The sequence below is a fragment of the Rattus norvegicus genome, chromosome 1 (assembly GCF_036323735.1).
Source record: "Rattus norvegicus strain BN/NHsdMcwi chromosome 1, GRCr8, whole genome shotgun sequence".
NCBI classification, from domain to species: Eukaryota; Metazoa; Chordata; class Mammalia; order Rodentia; family Muridae; genus Rattus; species Rattus norvegicus.
In genome coordinates, this window is record NC_086019.1 from 82,699,465 (window position 1) to 82,720,492 (window position 21,028).

General features: G+C 46.1%; 1 protein-coding gene and 1 long non-coding RNA gene across 7 annotated transcripts; one reads left to right on the forward strand and one right to left on the reverse strand.

Annotated features, from left to right (window-relative positions):
- Window positions 1-62: 62 nt before the first annotated feature.
- On the forward strand, window positions 63-7,905 carry LOC108348449 (uncharacterized). 4 transcript variants are annotated; one of them, XR_005498947.2, is made up of 3 exons: window positions 63-459; window positions 841-944; window positions 1,235-7,905. It is a non-coding gene; the product is annotated as an uncharacterized LOC108348449 (long non-coding RNA). The 4 variants fall into 4 exon arrangements; XR_010059584.1 differs by having other exon boundaries at window positions 70-279; XR_005498948.2 differs by lacking the exon at window positions 841-944 and having other exon boundaries at window positions 323-459; window positions 971-7,905.
- A 263-nt stretch (window positions 7,906-8,168) lies between these two features.
- On the reverse strand, window positions 8,169-13,462 carry Zbtb45 (zinc finger and BTB domain containing 45). Of its 3 annotated transcripts, none has more exons than XM_006228115.5 (3): window positions 12,230-13,462; window positions 9,511-10,813; window positions 8,169-8,865 (listed from the first exon to the last, which is right to left on the reverse strand). In XM_006228115.5, exons 2-3 carry the CDS (start codon window positions 10,811-10,813, stop codon window positions 8,609-8,611), a joined length of 1,560 nt encoding a protein of 519 aa, XP_006228177.1. In that variant the 5' UTR covers window positions 12,230-13,462; the 3' UTR covers window positions 8,169-8,608. The 3 variants fall into 3 exon arrangements, with proteins under 3 accessions (XP_006228177.1, XP_006228176.1, NP_001100948.1); XM_006228114.5 differs by having other exon boundaries at window positions 12,138-13,462; NM_001107478.1 differs by having other exon boundaries at window positions 8,170-8,865; window positions 12,100-12,297.
- Window positions 13,463-21,028: the final 7,566 nt, after the last annotated feature.

Below are 21,028 nucleotides of genomic sequence, written 5' to 3' on the forward strand. Positions count from 1 at the left end.
GGCTGGGAGTCCTCCTACAGTTCCAGCCCCCTGCCTGATCATCGGGACTGTTCCATCCCACTGGACACCGCCAACTGCTCTCCTCTCAGGGCCTAGCATTTGTCTCCATCTGTTCGGTATGCGAAACTAGGGAGACAGGGAAAAGACCCACCTGACTCTAGCCAAGTGAGAAAGCCAGCTAAGACACACAGCCTGTGGTTTTATTCGCCTGACTCATGAAACTGGACCCTTGTTCTGAATGGAAACAGGCTGCCTGTCAGGTAGACGGTTAACAACTCGGTAAATACCTTTATCGTCTGGATTTAAACATACTTCTCTTCACCGCGAGCCTGTTCTTCCTGGTGGATTGAGATTTGGTAGAAGAAGGAACCAAGCTGAAGCCATTTTGAGTAAAGCTTCCATCTTCAATAGGGGTCAAATAACGTTTGGGTTCCCAGGACCTCCTTAGGTAGCTGGTTGGTAAGTTGCGTGCCCCACCACAGTTAAATAAATCAGTGAGAACAGGATAAATGTTCCACATAGGGAGATGTCCCTCAGAAAGTCCTTTATCCCACAATCCTGATTGGTAGAAAACTGTGGTGTAACTTGGCATAGATGCCTGTAGTTTTGAGGCTTAAAAGTTTTGGGGTTGGGGATTTAGCTCAGTGGTAGAGCGCTTGCCTAGGAAGCGCAAGGCCCTGGGTTCAATCCCCAGCTCCGAAAAAAATAACCAAAAAAAAAAAAAAAGTTTTGTAACATTCTGCTTGGAGGTCACAGTTCAACTCTGTTCTGTTCTGCATCTCTAATATATCAATAGTGGCTTGATTGCAATACAAAACAATTTTTGTTTTCTGTTTTGAGTTGGTGTTTTGAGTTGTGTTGGATCTAAATGGACCCATAACATTTGGTGCGTTGGCCCGGAATCCACTCACTCTACCCAGGTCCCTGATTCAAGGCCTCCAGAGGTAAGCCTGTTTCTGGTTTTATTTAGAGCACCACTGGTTGACTCATTGAAGGAGGCTGGAGGTAGTACCACTTTCAGAGTCTAAGAGGACTGGGCACACCTATCTCATCTGCCTCCTGGGCCTCTCCATAGGGCATCTGGTATGGTCTCTGCTGGTGGGACATCTGGTTCTCCTCCATCTCCTCCCCCAGTGTATTGGTTATCCTTGGCAGGTGGGTTTGTCCAAGTCTGTCAGTTTGTATCTGTAGGTTGATTCATTTCACTGTTGTTGCTTTCTGTTTTATATTCAAGGAAATGGGCCAAACTTCATCTGCTGTCCACCCCTTGGTTTAGTCTTAACTCATTCCATGCTGTCACTACCACAGAGAGACCAGAACAGTGAACCAATGCTGTTGCAGGATGCAGTGCTTGGGCTAGTGGGCAGCTTTCTCCAGTAGGGAAGCCAGCAGCTAGTCCCACTACAGATCTGCTGTACCCATGAGAATCGGATTAAGCAAGTAGCTAGCTACCCCTCCTTTAAAATTACAGCTGGGAGAGATCAGGAAAGTTTTGTCTGTCTGTTTTAAATCTGTAAATGCTTGCCTAGCAAGCGCAAGGCCCTGGGTTTGGTCCCCAGCTCCGAAAAATAGAAAAGAAAAAAACAAAACAAAACTGTAAATGCTGTGGCCACTACATGTTTGCTTCTGACTGGTCTTAAATAAGTGAGTTTACTATGGTCTGTGTGTCTTGGTTATAGGTTTTTGGTTTATACATTATTGGGTATGGTTAAAAATCTGTTGGGGTTGGGGATTTAGCTCAGTAGCAAGCGCAAGGCCCTGGGTTCGGTGCTCAACTTGGGGGGAGGGGAATTTGTAACATCAGTAACAAAAAGTTAGTTTCAGATTATATAATTCTAGGCTGGAGAGATGGCTCAGAGGTTAAGAGGCTCAGAGGTTAGAGCATTGATGCTCTTCCAGAGGTCCTGAATTCAATTCCCAGAAACCACATGGTATTTTACAACTCTCTGTAATGGGATCTGATGCCCTCTTCTGGTGTGTCTGAAGACAGTGAAAAAAAAATATTCATTCTTTAAACAAAACAAAACAAAAAGGTTATATAATTCCTGTCCTGTATTAAAAAACAGGTTTATAAAAGATAGGATTTAAAAAATATTTAAAGAGGTATTAAAGCTGCACTTCTATGCATTCATATACAAGAACATACTTTACTGGCTGTCAGACTTTGAAACATAAGGGTAATGCACTTGGTACTGATATTAGAGACACTAATTTTTTTACACTGTTAAAACTAGGTTTTGCGGGGTTGGGGATTTAGCTCAGTGGTAGAGCGCTTGCCTAGCAAGCGCAAGGCCCTGGGTTCGGTCCCCAGCTCCGAAAAAAAGAAAAAAAAAAACCCAAAAAACTAGGTTTTGCTTTCTACAAATTATGGTTGTGCTCTTTGGTCTTCTACATAATTCTGCAAATTATGGTCTTGAAACAAAAAAGGTACTTTATTTTGATATTGCAAGATATTGCAAAAACACACAATTGAGAGATTTTAAACTTCTTTAAAGAAAGTTTTGGAGTTTTAAAGAAAATTAAAAACGATATTTCATTTTTTAAAGATTTATTTATTTATTTTATGTATGTGGGTACACTGTAGCTGTCTTCAGACACACCAGAAGAGGGCATCAGATCCCATTATAGATGGTTGTGAGTCACCATGTGGTTGCTGGGATTTGAACTCAGGACCTCTGGAAGAGCAGTCAGTGCTCTTAACACTGAGCCATCTCTCCAGCCCTCAAAACTGGATATTTTAAAAACAGCTTTTAAAATGTTTACATTTATAAGACTATGGAACATTTTAAAGTTTATCAGATATTTTATTTTTTAATACTTTTTTTTTTTTTTGGTTCTTTTTTTCGGAGCTGGGGACCGAACCCAGGGCCTTGCGCTTCCTAGGTAAGCGCTCTACCACTGAGCTAAATCCCCAGCCCCCAGATATTTTATTATAGTATCTTTATGAATATGTGATCTTGCTAAATAAATAAAAGACTAAAACACCAGAGCTAAACACCAGAGACTAAAGAATTTCCGTCTTATGATGCAGTAAGGCATTAACCTTAACCAATTGGAACAGTTTCTCAACCTACAGGTTACATTACTTTGAGGGTCAAAAGACCTTTTTACAGAGATAGCCCAGAGTTGCCTGCAAATCCAATGTTTATTTATGATTAGGGTTACCACAGCATTAAAAAACTATGTTAAAAGGTTACAACACTTAAAATTTGAGAATCAGGCTGGAGAGATGGCCCAGTGGTTAGGAGCACTGACTGCTCTTCCAAAGATCTTTAAAAGAACTGAGAAGCACTGGCTTTAAAATACATGTTACAGGGTTGGGGATTTAGCTCAGTGGTAGAGCGCTTGCCTAGCAAGCGCAAGGCCCTGGGTTCAGTCCCCAGCTCCGAAAAAAAAAAGAAAAAGAAAAAGAAAAAAAAAAAGAAAATACATGTTATTCCTTACTTAAGGACTATTCAGGCTAACAGAGACTGACTTAAAGTTGTATGCTAACCTTCTTGTTTTAACTAGCCATGTTAAGCTATACCAATGTGGAGAACTGAATCATACAAGAAAACTTCTATGTTCTATAATGATATACCATGTAAGGATCAAGAAAAGTTCCCAGTCTCTTTATGGACTGACTGTATTTATGAGTTAAAATCTTACCTTGACACTAAAAGAGCTTCAATTCAGAAATTGTTATTTTTATTATAAACTGTTAAAGATGAATAAGCCGTGATATGGTCAGAACTATATTTGTAGTCACGATAAATATTACTGTAATTAATGACAGGAAGAAGCCTTATTTAGCCTCCTGTTTTATGTTCTCCAGGTATAGCCTAAAGGAAATAACTAAAAGCAGACAAGGCTTGTTTAATTCAGATATGCTTGATAGATACTAACCCTCAAACCTGTCAAGAGATCTGCTGACTAATTAATTAGAAAAGAGATCTGCTGGTTATGGAATTTAAGATGTTTGAACTTACTATGACAGAGACTCTCAGATCCTAGCAGTGACCCCAAGGTCTCCAAGAAGATAATGGACACAGTGACAAAGAGCTCCGGGATTGTGGTAATGCCAACTACTGAGAAAGACTCCTCCAAGGCTTCACCTGCCGTGAGGGCTGCCCCGAACTATGGACAAACAGGACACTGGAGAGTTGATTGCCTCAGTTTATCTAGGCTAGATGAAGTCAGTCCCCTCCTACCTACCCTCCTCCTCCACAGGAATGTCTCTGTTGCTGTCCCAATACCTCTCTGCCCCCATCCCCATCCCCATAGAAACCACTGAGGCCTGGAATGACTGTCTAGGTAACGGACTATGGACTAGTCTCTGTCATTTTAATTGATACATAGGCCATTTAGATTATCATTTACCCTTCTCAGGTTTCTGATCACATTGACAACTAAGCTAACTGTAGCTTTGTCAGCTAGGGAACAACAGGCAACCAGCTCCCTTCCCCCTAGGCAATCAACCACCTTGTTAGTTCATTAGTTAGTTCATTGGTTAATTATAGCTACTGGGTCTCTTTTTTTTTTTTTTTCTTTTCTTTTTTTCGGAGCGGGGGACTGAACCCAGGGCCTTGCGCTTGCTAGGCAAGCGCTCTACCGCTGAGCTAAATCCCCAACCCCGGGTCTCTTCTTAAGAAAAGGCAGACAGGTTTACCTTGCTCAGAGGCTTCATATCAAAGGATAAACAAGCTTCAAATATGTATTTCTTGTAAATGATTAGGCTTAAAAACAATTCAAAATCCATGCAAGGATGTAAAAACTTAAATAAGTTCTAAGGGTCTCAAAAATAATTTAAAATATATAAACACAAGCTGTAAAAATGTATTGTTATAATGAGATTTCAGGTGTTCAGAGGTTTTATTTTTTTTTTAAGATTTTATTCATTTATGTATGTGAGTACACTGTAGCTGTCTTCAGACACACCAGAAGAGGGCATCGGATCTCCATTATAGATGGTTGTGAGCCACCATGTGGTTGCTGGGAATTGAACTCAGGACCTCTGGAAGAGCAGTCAGTGCTCTTAACACTGAGCCATCTTTCCAGCCCAAGGTTCAGAGTTTTAACGTTGATGAATGAAGTTCTAATAAACTGGTATTGTTGAGGTTTGGTCTGTTGCTATATATTGTAATGCTAAATACTGGCCCCCAAGGTTGAGGAAATCCTCACATACCCAAGTGATGCTATGTAACCTTGTTCCTTAAAACTACTGGTTGAATAAAGATGCCTTCAGCCTATAGCTGGGCGGAAGAGAGGTATGTAGAGTTTTGGTTCCCAGGCTGGAGGTCTGAAAAGAGACCATGAGAAGGGAGGTTAAGAGAACAATGCCATGGGGTAGGTGAATCATAAAAACATGGCCATGAGGGCTGACTAATTGGAGTAAGAGCGGCCCAGGCAGAACACAGAAGATTATAACTCAGGGTTATTAACGGCCCAGGCAGAACACAGAAGATTATAACTCAGGGTTATTAACAGGTAACAAGATAGCCATAGAGAGTTGGTTTCTGACCAGCTCTAATGCTGTTATGCCTTATTGTAAATGTAAAGGTTTTGTGCCTTTTGTCTGGGAACTGAATGGGGTGTGGGGGTGTAGAAAAACCACAATTAATATTCATTGCAACATGGTAAAACTGATAAAAGCACTGATTGCTATTCAGTCACAGGCTCAAGATTTTAAGTTTCCTTTGGTTATCTTCTAAATATAGACAAGGATATCTAGAACTATTATCTCCTTTGATAAACTAAAATTTCTGTGAGCTTCAGGGAGACAAAACAGTCATAAGGCTTGAATCCACCTGTCACAGGTTAAATGGACTCCAGAGGGGGTTGGGGATTTAGCTCAGTGGTAGAGCGCCTGCCTAGCAAGCGCAAGGCCCTGGGTTCGGTCCTCAGCTCCGGAAAAAAAAAAAAACAAAACAAAACTCCAGAATGAGTACAGCCTAAATTTCTGCACCTGTATATTCCTGAGTGAGGTTATCCCCTGGTCTTGAAGTTTCTCTCCTTCTCCAACTACTAGAAAATTTTAACTTCTGTCCCTAGTCTATATTTGTCTCAGCAGATCTCTGCTTGGCTAACAGACACCATCAACAGAGCACCTATGAACTCCAAACTGCTGAGCTCTGAAAGCTGACTTTAAAAAAGAAAGTCCAGCTGTAATTGTCCCTTCAGCTGGACCAACTAATCCATTACTTCTGAAAAATGCCCCATTTCCCAGGCTTTGACTAGTTTTTCACCTTCCCTGGGTCCTGCCAACTGACACCTCAAGTTTGAGCTTGAAGTAGCTACAGAGAACAGAAGAGACTGCATTGTCCCTGCCCACTTAACAGGCTGAAAATGCTAAGTCAAAAGAAAATTCCCTTTGGGGGAAATTTGTTTTTATGCCAAACATTCTGGGATAGTCTGGGATACCTTAACAAAAATAAAACAAAACCTGTTTGATAGGGAGGAACAAAGGAGACAAGCTGATAAATGGTTCCAAAATCATTTTGATTGGTCCTATTGGCTAACCACCCTGCTTACTACATCAGGACCTCCTTTTCTTCTTGCTACTCAGTTTTGCTCATGGTCCTAAGGACCCAAAACAATCCCTTCAACTCTGAAATAGTATAATCAAAGGTTTGAATAGTGTACAAAGCCAAGGGAGGAATGGAAGAAAGAACCAGACTGAAGCCATTTTGAATAAAACTTCCATTGTCAAGGCTTCTGTTCCCGAGACCTCCCTGGGTAACTGACATCCTGCTTGACAGAAAGAGACATGTACCTGGGAACCGACATCCTGGTTGTAAGTTGAGATGGGAATGCTAAGCAAGTTGGCCACCACAGTTCAATAACCCAAACGATGGGAACAGACAGGATAAGTGTACCCCAAAGATATCTAAGGAAATCCCCTATCCCTGAATCCTAATTGGTAGAAAAATGCAACTTGGCACAGATATTTGTGGTTTTTAAAAGCCCTGCAACATTCTGGCTGGGAGTGGGATGGAACAGGGAGTTGCAGTTCAGCTCCCGAGTCTGCATTCCTGATCTACCAGTAGCGGATTGATTACATTTTTGTTTTGTTTTGACTTGCTCTTTGAGTTGTGCTGAATCTGAGCAGACCTCGTAACATTGGAACTCAGAGGCTGAGCTATGCTTAGAACGTCCAGCCATAGTGGAGCCCTCTGGGCCCAGAGGACACACAGGTAGGGCTAGGGCCTGGCTTTGCAGGAGGCTAGAGCCCTTCCCCTGGCACTGATCCTTACAGTGAGGTATGGATGCATAGGACCTGGGAAAAAGACAGGGAGGGTGATGCCTGTGTGAGCGGATAACAGGTCCAACACTGGCTGCTTTGACACGAGGTCACTAGATCACTCATCGGCAAGCTGGCTCCCAGCCACACTAGGTCACTAGATCACTCATCAGCAAGCTGGCTCCCAGCCACACTAGGTCACTAGATCACTCATCGGCAAGCTGGCTCCCAGCCACACTAGGTCACTAGATCACTCATCGGCAAGCTGGCTCCCAGCCATGCTTGCTTCCCGCTCAGCTGACACAGCCATCCAGTTCAGTCTGGGTTCTCTAGTACTTAGTGCTTAACATCCAGGGTTCAAATGCCCTCAAAGCACGCTGGCCCCAAAGAACCTTCCTTTTTTTTTTTTTCCGGAGCTGGGGACTGAACCCAGGGCCTTGCGCTTGCTAGGCAAGCGCTCTACCACTGAGCTAAATCCCCAACCCCTCCAAAGAACTTTCCTGAGCATCTCACAAGGAGGTGTCCATCAAAATGGGGGAGGTGGAATCTCAAATCTAAAAGGTTTCCGGTCCAAAGGGGATTCCATTTCTGCATTGTCGAAATGTAGCAGCTGGAGCTGGAGAGATGGCTCAGTGGTTAAGACCACTGGATGCTCTTCCAGAGGTCCTGGGTTCAATTCCCAGCAACCACATGGTGGGTATAGAGGAATCTGATGCCCTCTTCTGGTGTGTCTGAAGACAGGAATGTAGCAGCCAACATTGGGCCTAGGACTCCTGTGCCCACAGGGCTGAACATTCAAGACTGTTATATATGCAGCCCGCCCATGCACTGAAATCCCAAAACACATCGTGCCTACCTGCTCAGGAGATTCCAGGACACTGCAAAAGTGCAAGTCAGGACCACAGGGACCAAGCCCCAACCCCATAGCCCAGAAAGCCTATGAATCATGTACTGGCCCAGTGTCCTTTATTAGATTGGAGCCTAAAATCCCAAGGTAGGTCCATCTGGGCCTCTATAAGTGCCCAGTGAGGAAAGGGTGGCTCCAGAGGTCAGAGAATTCTAGCCCAACACAGGGGCAGAGGACAACCCTAGACACCATACCTGGTAGGGGGTAAGTCACAAATCCAGCATCAGGTACCAAGAAAGTGTTTGCCCAGCCCAACCTGGAAATGGTTCCTGAGGTGACAGGGGCCCTGATCATCTCACTGTCCCATCGAGAGAAGTTAAGCAAGTGTAGGAAAGAAATAGGATTCTGGGTCCCAAGTCCACAGGGGAGAACAGGGTCAGGGTGGGGAAGGGAAAGGGTCCATACTCCAGAGACTTCTGGTGGAGTAGACCTAGTCCAAGGCATGTGACAGCATCAGTCAGCTGTGTGAAGCTGGCTCCCAATCAAGGTGCAGGGTGAGCTGCCAGGTGTCGCTCTAGCAGCGCACGGTGTGAGAAAACTTTGCCACAGGCAGGGCAGGGCGCACGTTCAGGCCTATGTGTGCGCATGTGCACGTTGAGTGAACTCTTCTGAGTGAAGCGCTTGGCACACACTGCACACTGGAAGGCTCGCACACCGGTGTGTGTGACCATATGTTTGAGCAGATAGTCGCGTAGCGAGAAGGATCGCCAGCACACAGCGCACTGATGTGGCTTCTCCCCTACAATGACAAAGCAAACCACATTTTAGTTCAGCATGCTCTTCCTGGACCCTGTCCGTGGTAGGGACTCCTCTATTCTCCCCTCCTGAGTCAAGTCAGGAAACTTCTCTGGAATTCTGCTCTGCAGGGAACTCCTCTCCTGCACCCTTATCACCATTTAACTATGCTATTGTCTACCGGGGATCTAAAAAGAGAACACTGTCTGGAATGACAACCATTGCCTATTTGGACTACATTCACAGATCTCACCCAAACTCAAGGACTCTTCTTGCCCAACTCGCACCAGACTCCTCTATCCAGACCATTATTATGAGCCACTTTTATGGGAATTAATCCCATCTTCCTTCACCTCAAGCCTCTTCCGGCAGCTCCCACTGAGGAAGCTGGCAAATTTCCCACCAACACTTCCTTTAATCTGGCTACGCCAGGCTGAGTCTTTCCCAAAGGCCTTGAAGGCTTTTTTGGAAAGTTAGGCTCCCACTTCCCAATTAACCGCTTTATAGGAAGTAGTCAAATTTCTAGGCTTTTAGGATTAACATAAAACAAAGCCCAATTGAGTGCCCAATCCCATCCAGGAACCAAATCTCCAATGATTTAAGGATCTAGGAATATGTGCGAGTAAAGGAGATTTCCTTTTCCACTCACCAGAGTGGATGAACATGTGCTTGGTGTAGTTTTTTCGAGAGCTGAACGTCTTGCGGCAGTGGCTACACTCATAGGCGGGTTGCTCAGCCCCTGGGGCACCGGGGGCACGCACAGGAGTGCCTGAGATGGCTGTGGCCTGAGCAGCAGGGGCTGCAGGCACAGCCGGTGTTTCTCCCAGCTGAGCACTGGGGGCTGCATCTGGCTGGAGCGTGGGGTAGAAGGTGGGTGGGGGTGCAGGGGCTGGCCCAGATGGAGTAGGAGGTGTTGGCGCTGGGGGACCAGGAGCACCCAAGTGAAAGGGAAAGAGAGCCACTGGGGGACCAGGGGTCTTTACACCGGTTGGGTGAGGCCCAGCCAGGGCACAGTCGGGTGGAGCAGACGTTTCCACCGGACAACCTTCTGGACCTCCGCTGCCTTCCTCATGCCAAGCGGACACATAACTATCTGGAAACACATCTTCAGTGACCCCAGTCCCCCGAAGGAAATCTCTTCCGGCACCACCATAATCAGTGATGCCAGTGGATGCAGGTGGATCTTCTCGAGCGCTGTCAGCTGCAGCGGTAAGGAAGCCCCCTGCACAGTCGGGGAAGGCAGGGGGAGCCTGGCCTTCACCCGGGCCGCCAACGCCTTCACCTTCTTCAGCGTCGGTTTCTTCATCGGTCTCCTCATCGTCATCCTCTTCACCTCTGTCTTCAGGCGCAGCAGTCAACACTGGCTCGGTATCAGGCCCCTCGGCCTTGATGGGCGTGGGGGGTGCAGGTAGCTGAAGACGCGCGGGCTGGCGCTGCTTGCGGCTGTGCGCGGCGTTGGGATGACCTGGGGGACGAGCGGCCAGCAAGTGGCGCAGACGGTGGCGCAGCTGCGCAGGTGCGAGTGGAGGGGGCACCGGTGGTGGCAGTGGCGCAGGCGCCGGGGGGTTGGGGACACGGGCACGAGCGATGATCTGTGTGCACTCATCAATGACGGTCTGGATGCGAAGCACCGATGCTGCAGTGAGTACCTGCAGTGCTTCGCCTTGTGCCACCACTAACGAGCCGCTGTACAGGAACTCGACCAGCTGGCGCACTGTCTGCGCAGGCACCACTGGTGGCACACGAATCTCCGAGTGGCCAAGCAACAGCTTATCCTGAAAGAAGGGTGAGCCTGCGGCCAGCACACAGCGGTGAGCACGCAGAGAAGCCTCACGGATGCGCACAGTCACATCACAGAAGTGACCACCTAGCCTCTGCCCATTGAGGGTCTCCAGTAGTGAGCGTGAAAAGTTCTGTAGGTGGATGTGGTGCACTGCCTCTGTGGCTGCCATCTGCAAGATTAGGAGACAAGGAGGATGGCTTTTCTTCTTTTCGTTTCTAGTCTACTCTAGTCCGATATCCTTATCCTAGCACCACTAAGGCCCCAAGCAGATCTAGGATTACCCCAAGAACCAAGCCCATTAACTAGTATCATGTGGAGGCTTTCACAAGGGTTGGGATGGATTTGCCTTCTGGCAGAATGATTTTGGGAAAAACCTTGTTTTTCTTTACATCACCTGAAAAGTGCTAACTTTGGGCTTTCAAACTGCACAAGGGAATGTGAAAGACCAGCAAGCTGAAACTCAGCGTAGTTTAACAATTCCCATACTTCTTATGAACCCGAGACTATCAGCCTGGCTGGCTGGCACTGATCATACTATCGTACTGAGGGACTGGACAAGGGAAGATATTCTCCTCTCTCTCTCTCTCTCTCTCTCTCTCTCTCTCTCTCTCTCACACACACACACACACACACACACACACACACACACACACACAAAGGAGCTTGGAATCAGATTTGTCAGTTAACCCATCAAGCAGATAACTCCAGGTCTATGGGCCTGTTTCTTATTCAGCAAACAAGGGTGTTTCACTTGGATCAGATTGCATACACTACTCTAAAGGAAGAGAACCAAGATACAGGATACACCCTGACATCTATCCACTGTCCACCAGTCTGTCTCTCTAGGGCCCTGGCCCCAGAGCAGGGCCCCATTAAATCCTGCCCCTTACAAAGGGACGACTGAGATCTCAGACTCAACGTTTCTAGAACCTTAACACAAAAACACTCTTCCCTTTGGCGCGGCGATATTTCTCCCTTTCTCTCAGAGTATTGTATACATTGTGCCAGTTACCACTGGCCTGGACTGCTGGAAGCCACCTTGCAGGTCCCTTCCACAGCCCTACTTTTAGGCCTTTCCTTCACGCGGCAGCTAGGGGGAGCCTGTGAACCTAATTTATCTGGGTCCTCTGTGACGATGTATTAGTTCTTAAAACGGACCAAGGCTTTGAACCTGCCTCTACCAAGCGGCCTCCTTTTTCAAATAATGTGCCAACCCATAACTCCTCAAAACCCACCTCACCTGACGCCCAGACTCCTAAGATGTAGCTGAACCTTCCTGGATGCCTCAGAACAAAGGCACACTCTCCCACATCTACTACTGCATTCTCACCACAACTCCCTCGCCCATGCCATGTACCTTGCTCCATCAACCTCACTCCCACCCTATGCCAAAGACCCCTTCACGCCCATTACATCTGCCCCCACCGTTTCCCGCCTCCGCATCCTTGCCCTCACCCTGCCCCGATCCTGCAGCGCCCTCTTGCGTTCGCAACCTGCACACCGATCCTCACGCGGGCTTCCCTCTCCTGGCACGCCCCAGCCTTCTCTGAGACTCTGAGGCAGGGGGATGCCCGCTCGTCCCCACCTCCGACTCCTCAGGCACCAGGCCCTGCAGTGGCTGCCTCCTGCTTGTCAACTTGAAGGCCGCACTTCCGGGCCCCGAAGCGGAACCGATAGCCGCGGCGCAGGCGGAACGATAGTCGGGAGCACGTTTCCGCTGTTCCCCCTAAAACTGGGGAGTCGTTGAGCAGAACTTCCGGTATGGTCCGCGCCAGAACCAAAATCGCAGAGCTGGGGATGATAGAGCTAGGGATCCCTAGGCTGGAGCACGCTTCCGTCGTCTCCTGGCTGATCCGAGTGAGCTGTCAATCAGTCCTCGGGCCACGCCTTCAGTATGCTGAGCCAGTCTGGAGAGGGCGCTGGAATCCGGGGACTGAAGGCCCGGACCTGTTCTGGTGGTTTTTCTCCTACACAGGAGAGGAAGTTTCTTTTGAGTCGCTTATGCCCTCACCCCAGAAGAAGCTTTGCAGAGCTTCCCTGCAGTCACCTAAAGAACACAGGCCCACCTTCCCAAGGAGGCGTCCTCATTCGGTCCTCCCACCTCACCCCACCCAGACTCCCAGGAATTCACGGCTCTATAAATGAAAGGTTGAAGAACCCCAGCTTGGCCACAAATAAGAATGTAGGACATGAAGTGAAGTCGAAAGTAGTCAGATACCAAGCAGCAGGGACTAAGTAAAGTGCCTAGCCAGGGAGAACAGCCCAGAGAATCATCCAAACGGGGCTCCTAAGTGGTCCTTTTGTTGTCCAAGGCACCCGTAAACCAAACCTATCAAGTGGTGGGTTGGTCTTCCCTTCCCCTCTATTCTTGGGACAATCATCAGCCACCATGTAAGGTCAGGTACCAGTAAGTAGGGCTAGGGAGAGGCATAGAGCTCTGGGTCTCCTTGTAAAGTGGTATTGTGGAATCTAGCGGGTGGTGCCTCAGGGAGAAGATGTCAGGATGTTTTGTTTCCCATCCTGGACCCAAGCTGGACAGCTGTGTTGTAAATGTATTTGAAAGTCTGGTGAAATGTGAGCCAGGGAAATCTTATTAGAATCCAAATCTAGGACTGGGAATGTAGGTCAGTTGCTTGCCTTGGGTCAGAGGTCTTAGGTCTGATCCTCAGCATCACAGAAATCATGTGCATTGGGTCACACTTGTAATCCAAGCACTTGAGAGGTTGAGGCAGGAGGATCAGAAGTTCAAGGTCACTCCCAAATATCAGAGGTGAGCCCAATGTGGGCTACACAGGATGGTATTTGAAAAAGAAAAAAAGAAAACTCAAAATTTAACAGCTAGGAATGCTGGCAATCCTATAACTTGAGAGGGAGAAGCTGGAAGAATGGGAATTTAAGACAGCCTCAGCTGTAAGAACCTGTTCATCGGGCAGTGGTTAAGAGCAGGCACTGCTCTTCCAGAGGTCCTGAGTTCGAATCCTGACAACCACATGGTGGCTCACAACCATCTGTAATGAGATCTGATGCCCTCTTCTGGTGTGTCTGAAGACAGCTACAGTGTACTTATATATAATAAATGAATAAATCTTTTAAAAAAACTTTATCAAAACAAAACAAAACAAAACAAAACAAAACAAAAACCACCCCAGTAAAAGAGCTGGGACAATGGCTTGCATGCATGAGATCCTGGGTTGAGGTAATTAACAGCAAAAGGACCAAGCATAATGGTGTGTCATCTTTATCTCCTCAGATTCTGAGCCCAAGGAAGAGACTTTGCCTTCCCTCACAGAATCACTTTCTTCATCCTGGACAGCCTTCTCTTTGTTCATTTCTCCTCAGCTAAATGGACCCCTGCTATGTGCCCTTGTGGTTCCCTCACCTTCTTACTAGACTGCTATGCCACCCAGGCCCTCCCTAACTTCATTTCATCTTCTGTCATGTAAATTAGAGCCTCCATCTCGGAGCCTCCTATGGTAACACACAGACACAGCCCTATCCTGAGTTGCCTTTGAGCTTTTCCCTGTAGGCCGATGAAGCATCACCAAATTAATCTGAGAAGGAGTTCAGATCCTAAAACCATTCCCCCGAATCTGGGTGGGGTGGCATATCCCCGAACTGCGACTTTGAGGCCAACCTGGTCTAGAGAGTGAGTTCCAGGATAGCCAGGGCTACACAGAGAAACCCTGTCTCAGAAAAACAAAAACAAACAAAACAAAAAGATTCAAAAGGCAAGAAAAGTTTATTTAAGAGAGGCTGATCTAGTAGAGTTAAAAATAATAGTAACAAAACCAGGGCAGGCATAGCATAAATACCCAGCAGAAGAAAACAGAGGTAAGAAAGAAGACAAGCTAGCCATACTGTTTGAGTTAAGCCAGCATGGAAGTCAGCCACACAGTGGACAAACAAACACACGACAGGAACAGGAGCTTTACAGAAAGAAAAAGTACCAGAAAAAGTGTATTGGCCAGCATTGAAAAGAAAAAGGCCGGGGGTTGGGGATTAGCTCAGTGGTAGAGCACTTGCCTAGCAAGCGCAAGGCCCTGGGTTCAAGTCCCCAGCTCTGGAAAAAAAAAGAAAAAGAAAAAGGCCAAAAACGAAACAAAACAAAATTGTACTTCAGCAAGATGGGCAGACCCAATGGAAACTCATGGAAGCTTGTGGGGATTGGGGGAAAGGAAAAGTACAGTAGGTCATTAAAGGTGTAATTATTCTGCCATTTCTCTGTTGTCATTTAAGATGAGGCCAGCTTCCTAGGTGTGGCCCCACCTTTCAGAAGGGCTGTCCCTTGGCCAGCTGATTGACCAGCCCATCTGGATTAACTCTCTTATGTTTTGAGTTGCTTGTAATGTTATGTCTCCACTACTAGTCTCCCATTAATGGGCATTTACTGCTGTTGTAGCACCGTCAGTCAGGAGGCTAAAGTAGGAGTATTACTGTGGGCTACAGAGTTGAGAACCAGGTTGGGCAGAGCTGCGTAGCAAGGACCCTTGTTTTTAACACAACAATAATGACAACAAAAATATCTGGCGCTCAAATCCCCAGAACCTGTGTCATGTTGAGTGAATACTCTGAAGAAAAAGTTTTTGCAGATGTGATCAACGTTGTTCATCAAATACTCTTAAAATAGGGGACCACTGAATCTTGCTGCTCATCCACAGTGAAGAGAGAGAGAGAGAGAGAGAGAGAGAGAGAGAGAGAGAGAGAAGAAAGAGGGAAAGGATATGACTGCTTCTAGGTATGTATGTGAAGGAGAAATTTTACTGTAGATAAAAGGGAGAACATAGCCAGTGGCAGACACATCTGGGAAAGTCCAGAGTGTAATGGCTCTGAGCCAAGTAAGCAGGGCAGGAGGGGAAGAGAGAGGAAAGAAGAACCAGGTGCATCAGCCAGGAGGCTCAAAAAAGTAGATGAAAAAGATCAGGTAACCAAAATGGTTAGATTATATAGGGAAAATCTGGAAAGGGGATAACATTTGAAATGTAAATAAAATAGCCAATGAAGAAAAGATTATATGGGGAAGGACGGGGGAGAACTTGGCAGCCATTTGTCCCAGGTTTGAAACCTAACCAAGAGGACCCAGGTTCAAGTCCTAGTGCCCACTGGTGGCTCACAACTATGCACAGCTCCAGTTCCAGGAGACCTGATATCCTCTTCTGTCTTACCTGAGCACCAGGAACTTGTGTGGTACACAAACATACATGCAAGCAAAACACCTATACACCATAAAGTAAGTCTTTGAGGTTTTTTGGTGTTCTTTATTATTATTATTTTTAAATAGATGATACTGGATGGGGTAACTCCAAAGTAATGAGAAGGGTTCTTAGAGGCAGACATACTTATAGTTGAACAAGATTCCAGAAGCTTAGAAAGAGGTAAGCATGTGACAGAATGAGGGGGCAGAAACATTACATGCACCCTAGACAACGAGCAGGAGGAAAACACGAGCCTGAGGTACACAGCTGCTCACAGGTAGATTTGCCTGCAACCTGATGATCTATTAAGTGGACTTTTCTCTGGGGCTTTCACATAAAGCTTGCCTGTCAGTGTGAGGCACAAGGATGCTCACTTTAGGTAGTCAGTTTCCGGTCACTCTCTAAAGTGGCAATAGGTGACAGAAGTATCTGGGGGCTGGAGATGTTTCTAAATTGGGATCTCCTACACTGCATGAAATCAGGGAAAGCAGACAGATCTCTGTGAATTGGAGGTCAGCCCGTTCTATGTAGCAAGTTCCAGGGCAGCAAGGACTACATAGTGAGATCCTGTCTTAAAAAGAAATAAATTAGGGCTGGAGAGATGGCTCGGAGGTTAAGAGCACTGACTGCTCTTCCAGAGGTCCTGAGTTCAATTCCAAGCAACCACATGGTGGCTCACAACCATCTGTAATGGGTTGTAACCATGTGGGTGGGGGGTATTGAACTTGCACCTGGTGGCTAGTGGGTGCCTTTACAGGCTTAGCCATCCATCTGTCTGGACCAGAACATGATGTTTTATCAGACTACATGGCTTGCAAATATTTTTAAAATTCTAGACCCTGGAGGGGAAAGAAGAGGTAGACAGTATGGATCAGTCACTGAAGGGAAAGAGAGGTCACAGTGACCAGTCCTGCAAAAATATTAATAAAAAATTAAGATTAGGGCTGGAGAGATGGTTCATCGGTTAAGAGCACTGACTGCTTTTCCAGAGGTCCTGAGTTCAATTCCCAGCAACCACATGGTGGCTCACAACCATCTGTAATGAGATCTGGTGCCCTCTTCTGGTGTGTCTGAAGACAGCGACGGTGTTCTTATATATATGATAAATTAATCTTAAAAAAAAAAAGATTAAAGTAGCTGAACCATACAGATCTTCCTCCTTTCGGTAAGTTGGGTCTTGTCTTTGAGTACCCTCAAGTGGGAACTGCTAGTTAGCATCTTAACCTCCTCTTGTAAGCTAACTTCATCTAAGGTCCTCCACTGGGACTCTTATTATCCAGGGTAAAGTACAAAACTCAGGTCTTTTGTCTACAAACCAAGCCTCACCCTAGTGGGCCTAGGCTGTCTCCAAAATACAGACATCTTGTTCTTTTTGTTTCCATTTCACCTAGGGAACAGACACTCAAAATACCCCAGGGAAATTGCTTCTTGATTCAAGACAGATTGGAGGCTGGAACAACCCCTGGCAAGATGCAGTGTGAGCAAAAAGGGACAATTTAGGAAGGGAGGAAATGGGAGCTCCTGAGTTGGGGAAGGGTAGTTTAAAACCCCAGAAAAGCCTTTTAGACTGCAGTTTAAGGTGGGGACCAGAGGAGACCCAAGGAAGAAGTAGAAAAAGGAGACTGGTCACATCCCGCTCTCTCCAAAGTTTACCATAAGAAATAATAGTATCCAGACAGAAATTAAAGACAACAAAGGGGGGTGGAGACGAGGAATGTGTGCTGAAGGGGAAAGCTGTCGGGGAGGAGCTTTCATATGTAAAAACATTCCTGTAGCTCTGAGCAAGAGCTGCAATTTCATGTAGAGATCTTCTTTAATTACCTCTGGAGGTTTCCACAACACATCTGGATCTGGATGTGGGGGTGAGAGGGGTATGGTATTCTCACTCTAGCCTTTGCACCACGTAGGGACAACTTTCCCTTCCTGAGAGCTTCAGCTTTGAAGGTTTCCCCACTTACTGGAATGTGACCTTATCACCTGCTGTTCAAACAGGAATCCCAGAAGGTCCAGTCTCTACTGGATTCTCACTAATCTAAAGTCACCTTGAAGCAATGGTTTGGGGCAGTACCTAGATGTGAAGTTAGACAATATAAGGTCTTGATATCTACTCTCTTAGTCCCTGTCACCTTCCCTTGGGCTCCAGATCCTCCAAAACATGAAAAGTTCTTTTTAATTAGAAAAAACAAATTATATTGCCAGTTGGGGTGGGGATTGAAGGGTGAGGCGGTATTGATGGTGGCACAAATGTTTCGTGCCAGCACTTACTTGGGCTGGTAGGCTGTAGGCAGATCTGAGTTTGAGGCTAAGTCCACAGAGCTAGTTCCAGGATAGCCAGGGCTACATACCTGTCTCAGAAAACCAAAATAAGAAAATTTTTATATTTTGGTTGTGAGCCTAGCCTTTAACGGCTGAGCCATCTCTCCAGCCCGAAAATTTTTAAAAAATGAAAAAAAAATCCATGAGTAATCTATAAGTACTTGCCTGCATCTATGTCTGTGCACCCCGCAAAAGCTTGGAGGCCAGACGAGGCCGGAACTGGAATTACAGACACAGCAAACCACCATGTAGGTGTTTGGAATTCAACACCAGTTCTCTGGAAGAGCAGCCAGGATTCTTACCCACTGAGCTACCTTTCCTGAAACTAAGACACTTAGCTTATGTGCTGCTGAGTGTTGAACCCAAAACTTCATGCAAGCATGTGTGTGTGTGTGTGTGTGTGTGTGTGTGTGTGTGTGTGTGTACTTATCACATTTATTTGTTGTGATAGGCCACACATGCCATTGAGTGCTTGTGGAGATCAGAGGACATTTTGGGGGGAGTTGGTTTTCTCTTTACTCAATTTAGGACATCAATATCTAGACAGCTGATTTTTTTTTTTTTTTTAAATACAAGGATTCAGGGCTGGGCTGTGGTGGCATGCCTTTAATGTCAGCACTTGAGAGGCAGAGATATGTGGATTGCTATGTGTTGTAGGCCAGTATGTGGTTATGTGGTTGCTGGGAATTGAACTCAGGACCTCTGGAAGAACAGTCAGTCTTAACCACTGAGCCACCTCTGCAGCCCCTTCTCTGCCTCTTTCTTTGCCTGCCATTTATAGGAACCTCTATAGGACCCATGGATGAAAAGCCGTGCATACCTAAAGACTTACTGGAAAGCAGTGTAACAGCCCACGCTGCAACCACAGCACTTAGGAGGAGGGAACAGATCTGGGAGTGGTGGTGCACACTTTGAATCCTAGCACTTAGGAGGCAGAGGTAGGTGGGCCCCTGAGTTCAAGGCCAGCCTATTCTACAGAGTGAGATCCAGAACAAGAGGGCCACACAGAGAGACCCTGTCTTGAAAACCCAGAAGAAAAACCAGACTACCCACCCACCCACCCAACCAACCAATCAACCAAAACAAAATCAAGTGGAAGTAGAAGGATCAGACATTGAAAGTCATCCTCAGCTAAATAGCAAGTTCCAGGCCAGCCTAGGATCTATGAAACCCTATCTGAAGAACAAATAGATGAGGCTGGAGAGATGGCTCAGTGGTTAAGTCCCCCTCCAGAGGACTGGGGTTCAATTCTCAGCACAGACATGGCAGCTTATGCCTGTCTGTAACTCCAGGTCTTAAGTTTCTGACACCCTCACACAGACAGAACCTGAAGGCAAAATGCCAATGAACATAAAACAAAAATAAGTTCTATGCTAAAAAACAAAAAACAAAACAAAAAAAAAAAACCAAAAAAAAAAACAACCAAACAAAAAAACCAGGCTGATGAGATGGCTCAGTAGGTAGGCTCAGTAGGCAAGCCTGATCACCTGAGCTTGATCCCCGGGACTTGTAAATTGTCCTCTGACCTATGCACCCCCACTCTCACAACAAGGTAAGTACATAAATTTAAACTTAAAAAAAAAAAAAAAACTTGCTGAGCTTCGGGCTATGTGCTCTTGGCTTACAGTCCTTCACCAGACATTGGCTAACAGCTGCTGCATCTGATGTGTGCCTTAATGTCGGCAGGTGCCAGCCTGACCTTCCTCTACACTATCAGGTATCCCCAGGCACTGACAGGACACATCCCTGGGCACCTCTTTTAGAAAACATAAGCAGATAATCCTGTGTTGCTCAGGGATTTCATTGCAATTAATTGAAAGGCGCTGTTTTTCACATTTTAGCATCTAATGATCAAGCAGTGTTCTGTAAGCAAGCTGCAGTGCCATGTGTCCCTGAGATTCTGTTCCCTCAGGGAAGGCAAGATTGATGCCAGGTTCTCTAAATGACTTTGACTACAAGGGAGCAAGCACCACAGCATCGTGTGGAGTCAGAAGGAGATATCTATATCTGTATCTATATCTATATATCTATATCTATCCTAGCTCACTTATTTTTATTTTTTATTTTTTTCAATTTATTTTTTATTTTCTTAGTACTAGGGATCAACTGAACTTACCACAGCCCACCACCCTATTTGCTTCCCCCACTCGCCCCCCCACCCCTTTCTCCCAGGCTCTCACTCTAGCCCAGGCTAGCTTAGAATTTTTTTTTTTTTTTTGGTTCTTTTTTTCCGGAGCTGGGGACCGAACCCAGGGCCTTGCGCTTCCTAGGCAAGCGCTCTACCACTGAGCTAAATCCCCAACCCCTTAGAATTTAATCTGCAGCTGAGACTGACTTGAATTTGGGGGTGATCCTCTTACCTCAGCTTCCTACTGCCCCAAGTACTGGCATTACAGATGTGTGCTGCTTTGGCTATTTCTTTTTTGTTTGTTTATTTCTTTGTTTTTAGGTAAGGCTCAGGTTGGCCTCCAGTTGAGGATGAACTTGAACTGCTAGTTCTCCAGTCTCAACTGCCCAAGTCTCTTGGGAGATAATATCTCAGCAAGTGGTTCAAAATTGTCTGGAACTCAATGTGTAGCTCAAGGTTCTTCTGCCTCAGTCTCATGAATGCTGGGATTACAGTGTGTGCTCCTGTGCCCAGCACCTTGAGCAGTGGGCATAGAACTCTGGGCCTTGTCATGCTAGGCAGGCAACTCTATTCCAAATCTGGCCTTCTCTCTAGTTTCTTTAGTGTGTGGATAGGGATCATGGATTCAGTGTGTTAGTTGGTGAACTGAGTGATTGTTCAGGCTAGTTTTCATGTCAACTTTACACAGGCTAGAGTCATTTGGGAAGAGAAAACCTCAGTTGAGAAACTGCCCCCATCAGACGGACCT